The following is a 16,234-nucleotide window of genomic DNA, read 5'->3' on the forward strand; positions in this document are numbered from 1 at the left end:
CTCTTAGTTCCTGGGTCTACATACCTGCTGAGAGCTTTATAAGGGACTTTTATTATCGGGGCTGGATGTTTATTTATAATATGGAGAGATGTTAACACCCAGGTGGACAAGAATCAAGCCAGTACATTGGCAAGCAGATTACCTGGATTTTCCAAGCATTAGAAATCAGAGTAAGAGTTGGACTCAACAAATTACTGATATATCACATAGGATGGCCATTTATTGTTAACTATCCAATACAAAAGAAAAAAGTCCTTCACATAAGGAAACCTGGATATTTAGTTATTTAATATCACATCCCAGGCAGTAAACTCATGTCAGTAAAATGGCTATGAAGCTGAGTGTGACGGTCCATTGATGTTATAACTCTGGTGAAAATTTAGTCTGTCATTGAAGGTGATTAGATTGTCTGGCCCTGTTACAAAACTTTTCTCTATGTGCGTGTTGAATCCATTGTTTCTGTACATGCCACATTTTGTAGCTGCTTCTGAAAACTTATCGGAAACTCCTTTAAACGTTGTCTATAAGTAGAGAGAAACATAAAATATTTATTAGTTGCTTTGTCATAGAAAACATGAAAAAAGGTTGATCTGCAGCAATGGAAGTAAGGCAACATGTACAGGTTGTATAATTAAAACCCGAGGCACGCACTCATCTCCAGTGTGTACAGCATGCCCCTGGCTTTGTTTGGCAATCCACCATGGTGGATCGTTAAATGACTGATTAGGGATAATTGTTGTCATTTCTTATGGGGAAGGACAAAGTTAGGTGTCTCCTGCTTGTTCTCCCCCACCCTATAGAACCGAACAGCTCTGTTTGCACAGTGCTCGTTTGTACCAGTGTTGTTGAAAATGATCATGGAAGATAGTTTTGCGATCAAAGCGACATAAATTTGATGTCTGTACTATTAATGAAATATACTTTGAATATTAATGCAATCTTGCAGGTTCCATGACCAGTTAATTACAAACTCGTGGTTTAAAAGCACTGTTAGAACAAACTACGTTGCTACTTTACCCTCAATCATTATTTGGACAATAAAGCGGCTCAGAAAATAATAGCTTTTTATACTGAATTTTCATTAAAAAAAAATGCTATTATTATTACTTTTAAAAGTGAAAATTTTTGAAATTGCAACAAAAACCAAAGTGTTAGTGAGTGCAGCTTCCTACAGCTTAAAAAGGCATTTAGGAATTTTACAGGAACAGGCTTGACAAACCACAACAAACACAGAAGAAACATTTCTAAGATCCATCACCTTGCATAAAACATTAACTGCCTCACAACAAAGGCAACAGATGCCAGCACAATCTTAAGCTAAATATTTAAATGAAAAAAATGTTTTTGTATATAGTTAACTAAGCTATATACTGTACTGTATATATTGTTCATTTGTCCTGTTCTGTAATGTTCACAAATAAATATATATCCAAAAACATAGGACTTGAAATATCCACTACAGTCACACTGATGTTTCTGAATTAAAAAGAAGGGAAAGTACCTGAAAGTCAGCGATCTTTTAGGAGCTCTTTTTGAAGACAATGCCTGGTACTTCCTATCTAAATTGCAGTTATAGAGCCTTATGGTCTTTTGTGCCTACCAACAGCCTGGGTCATATATTGGTAATTCGGCTGCTTTTAAAGCTTGTGTCCTACATTCACAAGTCTTTGTGGCTGCACCATTCCCGCCCTTTACATATAGAGAATTTTAAGGTTGACCCAGTGTGGCCTTCTGCTGCTGAAGACCATCCTCTAAAACAGTAGTCGCCAACCTTTTCGGACTCACGGATGACTAAATTTACCTGCGCGGGGAGCTGGGTGTCACTCAAAGGGGAAGAAACTTTACCCATAGTGACGGTATGAGGCCAGAACCCGCCCACTCCCATCGCAGGTCCAGAGACACAACCCACCCATCTCCCCGAGCCTGCGATCCATACGGGGGACGTGATCAAGAACCCCGCTTGGGGAGGCGCACCAGCCAGTGCCGCTGCCCACCAGCTGGCGACCGCTGCTTCAAAATGTTCTACATGTGTTTTCACAGAAGGCTTTCTGTATATGAATGCTTTAAAGAGTTGCTGAGGTTTTCATGCCAACTTGAACCATTCCAACTATTCTCCTCTGACCTCTCTCAATAACAAGGTGTATTACACAAAGAGCTTCCATTCGCTAATAAACTATAAGTATGCATTTTTACACTGGCTTTGCATAAGGCGTAGGTAAATGTAAGCATCACTAAGGTTGTTGAGTTGGAATTGGAAATAGCTATGTTATACGACATGAGAGCCAGGCAATAGCATTCTTGACTGTACAGGGTATAACAGCTGGCCACAAATCAGTGCACCTATTCATAGTACACCACAGAAAGCATTTCTACTGGGCTTGGGCATTGCATTGGGTTGATAATGGTTGGAAAAATGCCACCTACTGTGCATCCATGAAAAGCAGCACTCAACAACTTTGCAACACAGTGACTACTGCAATGAAGCAAACCCGTACTGAGAAACATTTTGGCTGCCGCTGCTGATTTTTTGAAGATTTGTTTGGATGATTTAATGGCATCAGTGTGTTATGAGTTTCTGACTTGAAGATAAGAGTTCTGACTTCAATCCAAATTTCTTAATACGCAGGTGTTTCCTGGTCAGCGTCTTAAGGGGTTTTTATTTTCTGCCCACTGAGTATATCTATATAAATATAAAATTGTATGTATGTGTGAATGTATGTTCCACCATCACTCGAAAACGCATGGAGACATTTCAACAAAACTTGCTATACATATTACTGAGACGCATGTGAGTGCACCAGTCATCTTTGTACAGCGCTGTGCTTTATGTCAGAGCTATATTTGGATGTATGTGTGTATGTCATCAATCGGAAACGCATCGACACATTTTAACCAAACTGTGCTAGACATATGACTCAGACTCGTGAGTGCACCGCTGATCTTTGTACAGCGCTGTGCTATATGTCAGAGCTATATTTGGATGGATGTATGTGTTATATATATAGATGTGTGTATGTGATCACTAGGAAACGCATGGAGATATTTCAACCAAACTTGCTATGTTCCACCATCACTCAGAAATGCATCGACATATTTCAACCATGAGACCCTATATTATACTATAATAGTATAAAATAAGATTGCAATAAAGAAATACCTGGGCAACGCCGTGTAATCAGCTAGTATACAATAAAATAATCTGTAGCTTACCGGCATCTCATGAACAGTGGGTGGCTTACTGCCATATGTCTGATTTGTGGTCCTGTATAGAGGGTTAACAGGTTTGGTTCTGAAAAAGATTAAAAATCATTAGATCTGGTCTGTTTTTACGACATGCTTGTTAATAGTAATTAAGTTTATCATATGGGACATTATTTTATTTTCCAGAACACTTTTCTGCACTAGTCATATGCTCATGCTAATTAAAATACCCGAAGTAGAATACCATGTCTAACCCTGTCATATTTTACGAACGAGATCTGCATTTTCAACCCTTTTAACACAGAAGAACCTTCATAGTATACTAGTGTTAACAGTAAGTTCTAGATATTAAAGTCAATAAATGATACTAATGGCCAGAAAATAAATGTAGCCAGTGAAAATTGTAGTATACACTTACATGATAATCAGTAAAGAAATGCCCATCTACATACACACTTAGTGAAAAAAGTACCCCTTACATCACTGATCAGAAAGGACAAGATCTATTTTATTGGTAGTAAGTAAAATGATCTGTTATATTGGTGGTTTTTTGAGAATATAGTATTATTAATGGAGGTATATAGGTAAACAATAGTGTCTCTTATAACCCTTCACCAGACACCGCATTCCAATATAAATTCAACAGCAAAAACCATTGTTTCCCAAAGGGTTAAAAAGAATTAAGGGACTTAAACGGCATCCAAATTTACATTGCGTTAAAATGCCAGCAAACTTTAATAATTTCAATATCTAAAAACAAAGTAAAAATACAAAATGTTTAAAAGCACTTTATGGGTCTATAGCCTTCATTTGGTCTCAATTCTGTAAATCTCGACACGTTTCACAGATTTATATGACTGCTTTATCAGGAGTAAAAAAGACATTCAAAGAATTATTCCATCCTGGTCTATTAGTTGAGATATGAAAAGATGGGAAACTTGAGGAAGTATCTCACTACCTTCTGCTGTGTGCGTCTGCTAAGTGTTGTAGTATGTGCCCCAGCAAATAAGTTTCCTCCATTTTTTTTTAATTCACGTCTCTATTACTTTTGAGGAAGCGGGCATAAAGTTCCGAAAATGTCTCGACATTTACAGAAATATGACCAGTTGAAACCTATGGACCCATAAAGTGTTTTTAAAGAAGTTTTGTATTTATTTTGTTTTTAGATATTCAAATTAATACTCAAAGTTAGCTGACATTTTATTGCAATGTATATATGGATGCTGTTAAAGTCCCTTAATTTTCTTTTCCCCATTTAGGAAAATAAATGTTTTTGCTGTTGTAGGTTTATAGGTAGCCAATAGAGAAGGCACTTCTTTTAGAGGTGATCATTAGACAGGTAGTCAATTGAGTAGGGCCTTCCTATAAAGTAGGTCAGTAAAGAAGGGCCATCTCATGGAGATAGTTCTTGAAGGCCTTCTTTTAGAGGTAGTCACTTCTAGAAACGCCTCCTCATGAAGGTGGTATTGGGGAGGAGCAATGTTTCATATCAGGTTAATAGAAAAGGGCCTCATAGAGGGAAAGAGAGACGATGGAGAGCTGATTTCTTAGACCAGCGGATAATAATAAAGAATGTCCGCCATGCGGATAGCTAAAAAGATTCCCGTGGAGAAGAACATTAATCAGAAAAATGTTTACCAACCACTGGAGGAAGCCCAGGAACCTAATGATTGTGAAAAAGGTCACGTGAAAAAAAATGCAGTATATATTTATATATATATATATATATATATATATATATATATATATATATTTAGGACCAGTGTCTACAAGTCATTCTTTCAAACAGTGATAGTTCAGCTACTATAGATAGAGCCTGCTGCTTCTCATGTTTTTGAGAATTTCTGTGGTGACATTTCCCTACTAAAATATCAAGTTATATTTCTGCCCACCAGTGAGCACTGGGTTTGTCCATGCACCTTGGTGTGTTCATTACCTGTTATTTTCTATAATATAAAAACCATTAGCAGTTTTTAGTAATTGGCACTGGAGATCTCACCAATATAAGGGTTGGGACCTTTGTTGGGTTTTTATTGCTTTGTCTCCAATGGAGGAGATTTTCTTTCATTTTTTATCAGTAGAAGTGATTGACACTTCTTATTCAGAGAACATGTAATATACAAATATGTAGTAGCATGGAGAAGGGTTAGAACTTCTAACAATGTTCTATTGCTGTCTGTGTCTTCCTATGGCAGTACTACAACACTGTGCCCAGCGCTATCTGCACAAATAATAATATTATCTAGAGCAATGCTAAATACAAAAAAGCGTGTTGCTGTTTGTTTTTTCAGACACCACATGCAACAGTTGAGGTTGGTTGGTTTGCTGCCCCAGCCATCTTTATAGACTGCGTAGACTGGAATGATGTGTCACTGCTATGCAAGAATTTTTTAAAGTATAACTACGCCTAACCTATAAGTTATCACACTCTTTATGAAACATGGGACACTAGAAGCTTGGGGAGGGGGTCACAATACACAGGCACCTACAGTTAGGGCATAATACAAAAAAAAAATGTTCCATAAATCATTTAAGGGGTAGGCATTGGAAGCTGGAACAAAGTATGGTGGACACAATTATGAGGGTTACTGGATACCTATAAGCACAAAAAATAGAGAACAATACATGACATGTACTGAGTACATTTCTTGGGTCTTGCCTGCTCACTTTTTGACCACCTGGCTACAGCCTCCCCCCACCCAGCTGAAAACGTTTTGGGGAGAAACCTGTGCTTAAAATAAGAAAAAGAGGGCATAACTGCACACAAATTTGCATGGTATTGACAACCACATTCCTCATTATTTGCCATAGGCATAGAAGGAACAAAGACAGAAGGAACAATGTCAGAAGATTTACCTCCCCTTGACGTTACCACTTAATTCAAAACTAAACTGGTTGTTGTTAGGTAAGCTACTTGGCATCCACTGAACCTGGCATTATCAACCAGGGTTCATCTAGAGCAGTGGTCACCAACCTTTTCAGTCCTGTGGACCACTAAAATCACCAGCTCCCGACCGCGCATTATGTCATTATGACATAAGCCCGCCCACTCTCCCATCACAGATCTGAGCCTGCTATGAGAGAGTGGGCGGGTCATGTCCAGGGACACAGACCCCCCCACTTCCTTAAGCCTGGGAACTGTACTGGGGACATAGTCCGCGGCTTCGTGCCAGACCCCCCCCCCCCCCCCCCCCCCCCCCCCCCCCCCCCAGAGGATGGAGCCTGCATGGTTCTAGAGCCGCCTCCACTTGGCAGAACCGGCAGAATGACACCAGAGATCTCTTTATCTGTCTGTAGTTATGTTTCTCAACCTGGATTCCTCCAGAGGTTGCAAGGGGTTCCTTAAGCACAGATCTATGTGTTCCTTTTAAGTCAGTAACCACTGACACCGATAATCTTTTTGGTTACCTGTATGGGTGACATTCTTCCCAAAGACCACCACACTAACACTGGTCAATATAGGGTGGCCTTCTTCAAAACTGGCACTCAATCCATGGCTTTTAGCAGGGGTTCCCCATGGAAAATATTAAGTTGATCCAGGGTAAAAAGATTTATAAAATCAGCACTAGACCCCAAAATATCAGTTCCAGGTGGAGTGATCCTTTAAGCCACTTTAAAGCGGTGCTAGACTCAAAACAAAAAAAACAATTTACCTTTGATAGAGAAGAAGTTAACTCAAAAGTGCCAAAAACAAAAAAAATCCACTTACCTTTAATCCCACAGTGCAGCTGATTGGTCCGGAGATCTCTTCCACCGGGTCTCGCGTTGTCCCGGCATCCGTCTTCGGGCCGGCACCCCAGGCACCACCATCTTCTCCTCTTCTTAAGCATCCTTCTTCCTACGTCACCCGACACTGGCGCAAGTTCGGGTGATGTAGTTTGGGAAAAAAACTTGCCGATCCCACTTCACACGCGTGTGATTTGCTTTTTTTTTTTCCTTTTGACGAAAGGCACCCAAGACCCTCCCAGGATGCGTGAGGTAGGTATCCCGGGAGGGTTGTCTACTCTTTATGTAAAGTGAAAATTATGAGTTTAGGTACGCTTTAAGATCCGCTTGTCCATCGGGAGGTTTCTTCGTTTGGGTCCCGCATCATCCCATTATCCATCTTCGGCACGGAGCAGAGGAATCGTCGAGAGCACCAACATTTTATTCTCCCTTCTTCTGGGCTCTTCTTCCTGCGTCACCCGATCTCGCACTGCACAGGGAAAAAAGATTGCGAACTCACTACGCATGTGTGAGATCAACAATTTTTTTCCATTATTTCCATTCATTCCATTATTGAAATGGCTCCTCCAAGATCAGCACCCAGAGCCCCCCGTGTGACGTAGGTATCCCCGGAGGCTTTGCGTTCCCATTACGTCTTGATTGCCGTGGCGATCAAGACAGAAAGTGGAGGTACTGCACCCTTTTTTTTTTCTAAAGGGTGTTGCAAAAATAAATACATTTTTTACTTTATATAGAAAGGTTGTCTACTCTTTATGTAAAGTAAAAATGTTATGTTTAGGTATGCTTTACCTGTTCAGTAACTGGCGAAAATAAATAATTCCGGCTACATCAGATTCTGTTTTGTTCAGTCAACTGTAAGTTAGCTATATGTTTGTCCTGTTCAAATGTTGATAACATTTGTATTGTATTCAGATATAACCACCTAATACACAAATAATGGCTACATACCTGTATCCTTTTCCCCACATCTCAGGGCGATTAAATTTGGCAGGTAAGTCTGGCTGCACCCGATAAAAGTCGCTAGTTTGGGGGTAGGTTGTCTCTGATGAGATCTGAGGAGAGGGATTGCCAGCCATCTGTCTGTGTGGTCTCTGTATATGGCTCCGAAGAGAGATCAGTGAGGCCCAGCTCAATCACCACCACCACCACCAAAGCCTGTTGTTGCTGCCAACCAGGACTCCATGGCAACAGTTGTCAGGAAACCACTAGATGGCAACAAAATATCAGCTCTCATTCCACTGTTTCCTACAGTAAGTGTAGGAATCGGCACACACCTATTTCAGTCTTTTTATCTGAATTCCGTTTTTTTATGATTGTATAAATCCAACAGTGTGGTAATGACAGTGGGAATAGTGGACGATTTTTAAACATTTTTTTACAATCCAGATAAAAAGGCAGTTAATGAAAATCATCAGTTTTACTATTATTCCTGGGGATGTTTGTGTTGTAGATTCAGTTATTGAACTAAAATAGTGTTTATTTTTATAACAATATTTGGAATTTACGAAATGTAATGATTATCCGTTTTAGTGCCCCGGTTAGCAGTTAGAAGATTGTCCAGCAGGTGGTGACAGAGCTCTCTGTGGCCGAGACAGGAAACACTACTCAGAGGAAACTGCAGGCTTGACCTTCCAGGAGACAGCATGGCTTCCTGTACAATGTCTGGGTTGTTGAAGGCTGGTAAGTGTCAGCGGGTAATGGAGGCTTACAAGCAGAACTCTTGTGCTGCACACACATAAGTACAATGGGGGTTTGTATCTGTACATAAATGGTGGGGTTTCTTGAGCTGGGCTGTGTGCATGCAACATGTCCCTGTCCATGGATGTCGTTTTCAGCTTCAGTCAGCTTCCCTGATGTTCTCGTAGATCCAGCACAGGGCCCAGGGTCACCAGTGCCAGTCTGCAGGAAAATAATATATGAGCCTTAACAGAACAAGTCATCATGTTAATATCTTTAATGTATTATCCAATATCTGATGCAAAGTATATATAAAGGGCAAACCTATTTTGTTTATATATTGTTATTGTAATGTTATTACTATTACTATTGTTGTGACCCTGCAAGATAAAATATGAGGAGAGATTTTATTTCCACCTTTTGAAAGAGTTCGATATTGAAAAACCTCTTCCAAAGATGGCTGGCTGTTCAAGTATATTGTTTTAGATTTATTTAATGATATAAGGAACAAATTTCCAGTCCACTGATTAGACAGTTCAGAAATACAGTGGTACCTTGGTAAAAGTCCTTAATCCGTTCCAGATCCTTGGACCAAACAGGACTTCTACCAAACAAATTTTTCTCATAAGAAATAAAAGGAAAATGATTAGTCCGTTCCCATGAAAACAAAATCCTATTGTTATTGGCATATTATACATTGATGGGGCTGTATGAAATAATTTAAACACTGCTTATTACTAAAAATACATAAATACAAAAGCAATTAGATGAAATAAATGAAAATTTAACCTTACTTTACTATGCTGAGAATAGTCGGGTGCCTACTAGGATGGTGCTGAGAAGGGAGGAGGAGGAGGAGATGTTATGTAATTCAGAGAGTTATAGCGCGGGTTGTTCACTGAATGGTAGCAACTGGCATACTGACACTCGTGGGCATTCATGGCTTTGTCTCCAGAGAGGTAAATAAGGGTAGCGTGCTGTGTTGTGACTCATTTTGACCCATACAAGTTCTAGCACAAAGGTTGTATACCAAGCAAAATTTTTCATGTCCAAACAGGACTTATACCAAGTTGGACTTATTCCAAACAGACTTATATCGCGGTACCACTGTAATTCAGATGAGCCAGGATTATCTGTTAGAAAACAGCTGAGGTTCATTTTAGATTTTCCCTCACTGAGGCTCACCTGGGATGTGTATGTCTTATCATACTAAACATTAATTCATGAATTGAACATTTCCCTCAAGATTCACATATCTTAGGTAGATCTGTGCCTTGCAAATACCTTTTATACCTTACAAAACTAAAACAGCCTCAGTCTTTGGCTCTGTATTTCCCCGAACCTCCAGTCAAGGAGTGTGCACAGTGAACATAAAGACTAGATAACAAATGTTGTGAATGAGCAGCCTCTATGTGTGTGTACTGCCCCATTCACAATCACACACAATAGGGTGGCAGTGCTCAGGGGCTCCAGGGAGACCTCAACGCAGAAATGTCGCCACACCACAGAAGAAAGTGTCTCCATTTATGCTTCTGGATGATGCATGGCCCCAATAATAAAAAGAGAGCAATTCTGATAGCATACTGTATAAGTATAGTTTACTGAGTTTAAAAATTCTTTATAACATATGTTGGTGTTAAAGGAAACATGTACAATACATCTCCAACATGCATGCGCATTTCTCAATTTTAAATGAAGTACAGAAAGGTACCTGTTAATTTGCTAGAAATGCACCCAGTTCCTTAAGCCTGTTGTGTGCTGACGCGCAAAAAATTTGTGGACTGAGCAGTGTCAGCCCTGCCCAGTTGCCTGCAACTAAAGCATGCTTCTCCATAGGACATAATTGTTCTGTAGTCCATGAGGAGGATCTGGGGGGCTAATTTGACTCCCTTGAGACAATACAAGACATTTCTGCGAGTGATATTATTACCAGATATTTTTGATTGAACAGGCACAACAAGATAATGATGTATTAACCAAACCAGATGGGAACAAACTAGGAAAACAAGGGTTTCCTAGTCAGGTGTATTTACAGACCCCTGGCCATGGGGTTCAGAATGTTCAGCAACTGGCAGGTGTGTCATAATAATAGCAGCAGTAAGGTCCTTGGACAGTGTAAATGGGATCTGTTCACTGTTCCGAGTAATGCAGAATGCTGAAGGGAGGGAAGAGGAGGGTATGGTATGTTTTTCATTAATTTCGCACCCTCTGTTTCTGGAGCATTTCACTACTGCTTTCAGTATTTAATTATGTTTTTTTTTTTTGTTTTGTTTTTTTGCCAAGGGTTGCCAAGGCTTTGTTGGCAGACAACATATTTTCCAATTAAGACCTCTTTACTGTCATGCAATAGGTTGTATGCAACAGCCCAGTCTGCTGTAGCGGAAAAGACACAAAGGACCAATAAAGGTGAGCGCAGATGACATTCCTCTCAAACCTGATACTTTGCTGGATACTAGAGAGAGGAGTCACCTAGCATTTCCTTTGTTCCCAGGTTTTATATATCAGATGTTTATGCTTTTGATACATTTGCTTAACCACCTGAGCGTTACACTGATTTCTAGATTTCTGTTCCAAAAGCGTCACAGGTTTTCATGAAGGAACACGGAACCGACGCTGGATTAGCACAGCGGGACCAGGTAAGTGGGGATTTTAGTGTAGGCGAAAAAATATGGGCTTAACCAAAAGAGCAAAAATATTTAGTGCGAGAAATTACGGGCTTAGCGGTTAGGGGGTTAAAGGTTGCAGCATAAATATTGGGGGAGGGGAAGGGGAAGAGTGGTGAGACAAAGTAATTAGGTGACTTATGTTGGACCAGATATATATAGAAGGCACTAGGTGACAGTAACATGTTATTTTCCAAATTTTGTTGATGGCAGAGAACCATTCAATTGTCTTATAAAGGAGCTTAGGTGCCAGTGTCCTGTAACAATCATGCAAAAACTAGTATGTTTTTTAAGGTTGGGACAGTAAACTGAAGCACCTAGAGGAAGTGCACACAAATCCAGGGAAGATATACAAACTCCAATCTGGAACTGAACCCACAACTTCTGATCAGTATATCTGTTATCCTGTCCCTGTTTTCTGGATTCTAGATTTCGACCAGTGGCTGATCTCTGAGCCCTTGAACCACCCCGACTTCTTCAACATAAAGGAGCTCATCTCTGTGAAGACATTGTTTGATTCTCGTGTCCATCTTGGTCATAAGAAAGGATGTCGTCACAGGTACGTTGTGATACTTACTAACTTTGATATGAACAGTAAGGGGTTGAGATTAAAACTGAATTCAGGGCAGATATAAAAACATTTAAAATAAAAAAGAATAATGAAATGCAGTGTTCTCCCCAGAATTCTTTTTCAGCCAAGTGGTAAAAAAAAGTGGGCTGGGCAAGACACAGCAAATTTATTGCTCTAGTTTATGCAATAGGTATCCAATAACCCCTATTCAGCTGTGTCAGCGTTCTACCTTCCTCCTATACTTTGTTTCAAATTTCTAATGCCTGGCTTGTTAATGTGACCAATTTTTAAATTTTTTTGTATTATGCGCAAACTGTATTGTGCTGTGTATTCTAGTGCTTCCTGGTGTTCCATGTTTTATTGGTGTGTTCCCATGTAATAGTGTAATAGTGTGATCTATGTGGTGTAACAAGTTAGGCTTAGTTGACATTAGCAGATAAAAACTTCCATTTACCACGCATACTGCACATGCGTGAGATTGAGCACTTTTTTTTATATTATAGGAAACCCCCTGATGATACATTCCTGATGTCGGGCATGCACAGAAGGAGCAGCCCATAGCCACCTGGGATATGTGACACAAATATCCCAGAAGGCTGCAGATTTGCCCTCAAGTTTTTACTACCATGGCAGTAAGGGAAAAGTCACCCTTTATATAATGTTAAAATGTGATGATGCTTTAAGAGCATCGTGCATGTGATAGCAAAGTGGAAACAGGACATCCAGTGTCCCCCTCTCATCACTGGCCATGTTTTATTTAAAAAAAAAAAAAAAAAAAAAAAAACAGTGCAGTGTGATAGCTTTGTAAAGGCTGTTTGTCAAATTCTGCAGCCTAACAACTCACTGTCATCAAACCTCCACATCTCCTAAACTGTTAGTCCTAACGAGTTGAAAGTTTCAGGGTTAACATAGCTACTAGTAAACAAAATTTCTTTAAAAAACTTCAAGATATGGGGGTAACAAGTTTAAAAATTGTGATTGAGATTGCTGTTTCAAAGGTTTCTGTTTTTGAACCTTTATTTGGGGAGGTGTAGGAAACTGAAAATGAAAGGTGCAAGTGGGGGACATATGTATAACCCCCCTTCTCTAAAATGTAATTAGCGTTAAAAATTGGAACATAAAAAAACCCTGCCCATCAAAACACCCTACCCTGTTACATTTTCTGCTTCTCTAACCTAAACCTAATTTCTCTAAAAAGCAGCAGTGCAGGTAAACAGAAATATAGGTGCAAGTGGGGGACACTTGTGGCTAACACCACCCAAACTTTTATTACCATGGCATCATTACAACATAAACTTTGCCCATCAAATACACTGCCCTGTTACACATGACTATACCTTACCAGTACCTGAACACCGATTTTGTTTTGTGATAAAATTGAGTGATACAATTTAAGAGGTGTTACCCACAAATGTTCTCCATACATATTCATTTTTCTATACCTCCCCATTCCAAAGAAATTTGGGTTCAAGTTAAAAGTGGGCAGTAATGTGTAACAGGGCAGTGCATTTTGATGGTGAGTTTTTGTGTGTGTTTTTCTGATCTAATGATGCAATAGGAATGAAATTTTAGTGGGGTTAGCCAAAGTTGACCCCCCACCGCACCTACATTTTCAGTTTTGTACACTCTACCATTGTAGGGAACTTGGGGTTCAAAGAAGAGAAGCAGACAGAGTAACATAGTATGACCGTTCTAGATTTGTGACAGGTGGGTATAAATTTAGGGACCCCACTCCAATGCTCCTTGCTAGATTTGTGACAGGTGGGTATAAATTTAGGGACCCCACTCCAATGCTCCTTGCTGTGTAAGTGGCCCCCGGAGTCCCCGATTTGCATTTTCCATTAAGGAATCCTAGGCACATTTACTTGCTTTTGAAACAGCTCTCCTGATGTTGCATTTTCACAAGTTATTAAAATTGTGATCCCCATATCTTGAAATTCCTAAAATTTAAGCTGCGGATAAGAGCCGTGCGGGGGAGGCAGGGCAGCCGGCAGCCAACAACTAGAAGGGGGCAAAGGAGAATTATGCAAATGTATTTCACATTGGATTGAAATGTCTATGTTAGCTTTCTGTATTCCTGCGAATACAGAAAGGGGGCAGCACTTTGATCCAATAAGGCTCCACTGTCTTATACATTTGCTGCATATCTGGGGCTATGACTCATTTGTATGATTCCCTGCTGTGCAGTATACAGAGTGTGGGCTAGAAACCCATAAGCTGCATTTTCACATGTTAGGAGAGTAAGGGGTGGAGAGATTTTGTTCAGAAGTTAAAGATATCCTCAAGCAATAGGGTACGTGATAAATAAGTCAGGAATCCCCTGGATAATATTGTTCATGTTTGTGTTAGCAGCTAAAATCACTAAACAACAAAGTAGTTTTGCCTGCTACATGAAGATTCAGTACCTATCATCTTGACAACTTATCGGCCAATCAGAATTAGTCTTTAGGCAATACATATATGTGAACTTTTATTTGCTAAAATATTTGTAATTCTGTCCAGCCACTCTTGTAATTCACTCTTTGCTGCTACATGGCACGGTCAATAATTGATACTTCTATTTAGAGTCTACAGTTCTTTAACTTCAGAGAAGGCACTACTATTTTTTTCTTTTCTTTTTTTTTTTTTTATTGGGTTTTGCAAAAAGAGAATATAAGCACTTTTTTATCACCACAATTTAAACTTAAAGGACTAAAATATACATTCAGCACATGGGTCCTGGCAATTAGAGGTCACCATATGGTAGATTCTTTTTACAGCAAGAAATTGTGTTTTGTGATGTGGTTAGCTGTCCATATACAGATACCATTTGTACTGACCTCTTTCTGGTTGATCCAGGCTGATGGAGCCATTCATCTTCGGATGCCGCCTGGACCAGGATATTATTGATTTAGACCAGACACTTGAGTACTTCTGGCTGATGTTGAATTTCACCGCTCACGTTGCCTACCGCAAAGGAGTCATTCTCTTTGTAAGCCGCCGTCGTCAGTTCACCCACGCAGTGGAGAACCTGGCCAAAGAGTGTGGGGAATATGCCCACACACGCTTCTGGCAGGGTGGTTTGCTGACCAATGCCAACATCCAGTATGGGAACGGTGTCCGGCTACCAGACCTCATCATCTTTCTTAACACCCTGAACACAGTTTTTGAGCAGCACGTGGCCATCCGTGATGCCGCCAAGATGAACATCCCAACCGCTGGAATAGTGGACACCAACTGTAACCCCAGCCTGATCACTTACCCAGTTCCTGGTAATGATGACAGCCCAACTTCCATGGAACTGTACTGCCACCTGCTGAAAACTGTCATCAACCGTGCAAAGGATAAACGAAAACAGATGGAAATTCTCTATGGTCTGAAAGAGAAGATTGCCTCCTCCTAGCTTTCTTCCTGTGCAGCTAGGATAAAATAAAAGCTGCCAATGCCTGGCTGTCATGTTGATCCAATTTCTCCACTACTTTTTAAGTCACTGAATAAGTGTACCGATTGCAGGACATACATTTTTAGAAGGTTAGCAGTGGCAGTTCCTATATTTCTCTTAGTACAGGTTTCTTTTTAAGGGGTTCTCTGTTTAAGGTAAAATAAAATATATTGCAGTTTTCCACTCCTCCCGGGGGGTCACAGCTGGATTGGGAGCTGCAGGTATACATTTCCACTGCAGTGCTGGTAAAATGTCTTGTAAAAGCCACACAGGAGATATGCTTTATATTAGCAAGCCATCTGAAATTTGGGCAATTCTCTTCATAACTGGAACCTGTAAATATTGAATTATGGGAGCTACTATAGCTGATCTGTGTCAAATATACATAAATAAGGTAGCACTATATGAAACAACATGTTATACATAAACTAATAAAAAAAGTCATAATAAAAAATGTTCAAATATTAAGTGAAACTCAGTCCTCATAATAAATGTTTTACATTCACCATTATATAGGAGAAATGTACTACAACAATTCACTTCATAATTAGCAGAAAATCTTAAGGTGCTTTGTAAAAAAAAAACCCCAAAACTATTTTTTAGTTCTGGATGATAGAACGTTGGGGTTCTTACACAGCCACGGTCTTAATTGGCTCCATATCAAAAAACACCAGTCTGTTAGTGAATGAACACTAAACAAACAGAAACACTTCATTAGTGCAGTACTAATTAATAAAGTGTATTGAAAGACAAAAATTATTATTTAGGATTGATTAAGGTGAGGGTTAAAGGCAAGTGAGGAAAAAACATTTTGTTTTAAGAGCACAAAGCTAAATCATCCAGTGGGGTCCAATAATCTGGTTTAAACTTTCTGAAATGGAAACATCTCTTCTCTTACTTTTAGAAGAGTTTTTTGTTCTGTTGCCTACTTGAAACTTTTCTAAAACTAAAATAAATTATGATTTAACTTTCCAT

The 16,234-nt window shown here is 39.6% G+C and overlaps 2 protein-coding genes across 2 annotated transcripts; one reads left to right on the forward strand and one right to left on the reverse strand.

Moving 5' to 3' along the window:
• Window positions 1-195: 195 nt before the first annotated feature.
• Window positions 196-8,110, reverse strand: PIERCE1 (piercer of microtubule wall 1). The gene is made up of 3 exons (XM_072430929.1): window positions 7,876-8,110; window positions 3,211-3,289; window positions 196-521 (listed from the first exon to the last, which is right to left on the reverse strand). The coding sequence occupies exons 1-3, from the start codon at window positions 8,001-8,003 to the stop codon at window positions 330-332; spliced, it is 399 nt and encodes a 132-aa protein (XP_072287030.1). The 5' UTR covers window positions 8,004-8,110; the 3' UTR covers window positions 196-329.
• A 347-nt stretch (window positions 8,111-8,457) lies between these two features.
• Window positions 8,458-15,727, forward strand: MRPS2 (mitochondrial ribosomal protein S2). The gene is made up of 4 exons (XM_072430927.1): window positions 8,458-8,607; window positions 10,888-11,010; window positions 11,697-11,826; window positions 14,677-15,727. The coding sequence occupies exons 1-4, from the start codon at window positions 8,571-8,573 to the stop codon at window positions 15,218-15,220; spliced, it is 834 nt and encodes a 277-aa protein (XP_072287028.1). The 5' UTR covers window positions 8,458-8,570; the 3' UTR covers window positions 15,221-15,727.
• Window positions 15,728-16,234: the final 507 nt, after the last annotated feature.

Source organism: Pyxicephalus adspersus, chromosome Z (assembly GCF_032062135.1).
Source record: "Pyxicephalus adspersus chromosome Z, UCB_Pads_2.0, whole genome shotgun sequence".
Taxonomy (NCBI): Eukaryota; Metazoa; Chordata; class Amphibia; order Anura; family Pyxicephalidae; genus Pyxicephalus; species Pyxicephalus adspersus.

What these genes read in the sequence shown, in the direction of transcription:
- PIERCE1 (XM_072430929.1), bottom strand. Translation starts at nt 8,003, where the DNA reads ATGGCTGGCAATCCCTCTCCTCAGATCTCATCAGAGACAACCTACCCC. An exon ending in ATGTGGGGAAAAGGATACAG is followed by an intron (nt 3,290 to 7,875) that starts GTATGTAGCCAT and finishes AATCTTTTTCAG; the next exon opens with AACCAAACCTGTTAACCCTC. An exon ending in CCACTGTTCATGAGATGCCG is followed by an intron (nt 522 to 3,210) that starts GTAAGCTACAGA and finishes CTCTACTTATAG; the next exon opens with ACAACGTTTAAAGGAGTTTC.
- MRPS2 (XM_072430927.1), top strand. Translation starts at nt 8,571, where the DNA reads ATGGCTTCCTGTACAATGTCTGGGTTGTTGAAGGCTG. An exon ending in GTCTGGGTTGTTGAAGGCTG is followed by an intron (nt 8,608 to 10,887) that starts GTAAGTGTCAGC and finishes TTTTTTGCCAAG; the next exon opens with GGTTGCCAAGGCTTTGTTGG. An exon ending in GACACAAAGGACCAATAAAG is followed by an intron (nt 11,011 to 11,696) that starts GTGAGCGCAGAT and finishes TCTGGATTCTAG; the next exon opens with ATTTCGACCAGTGGCTGATC.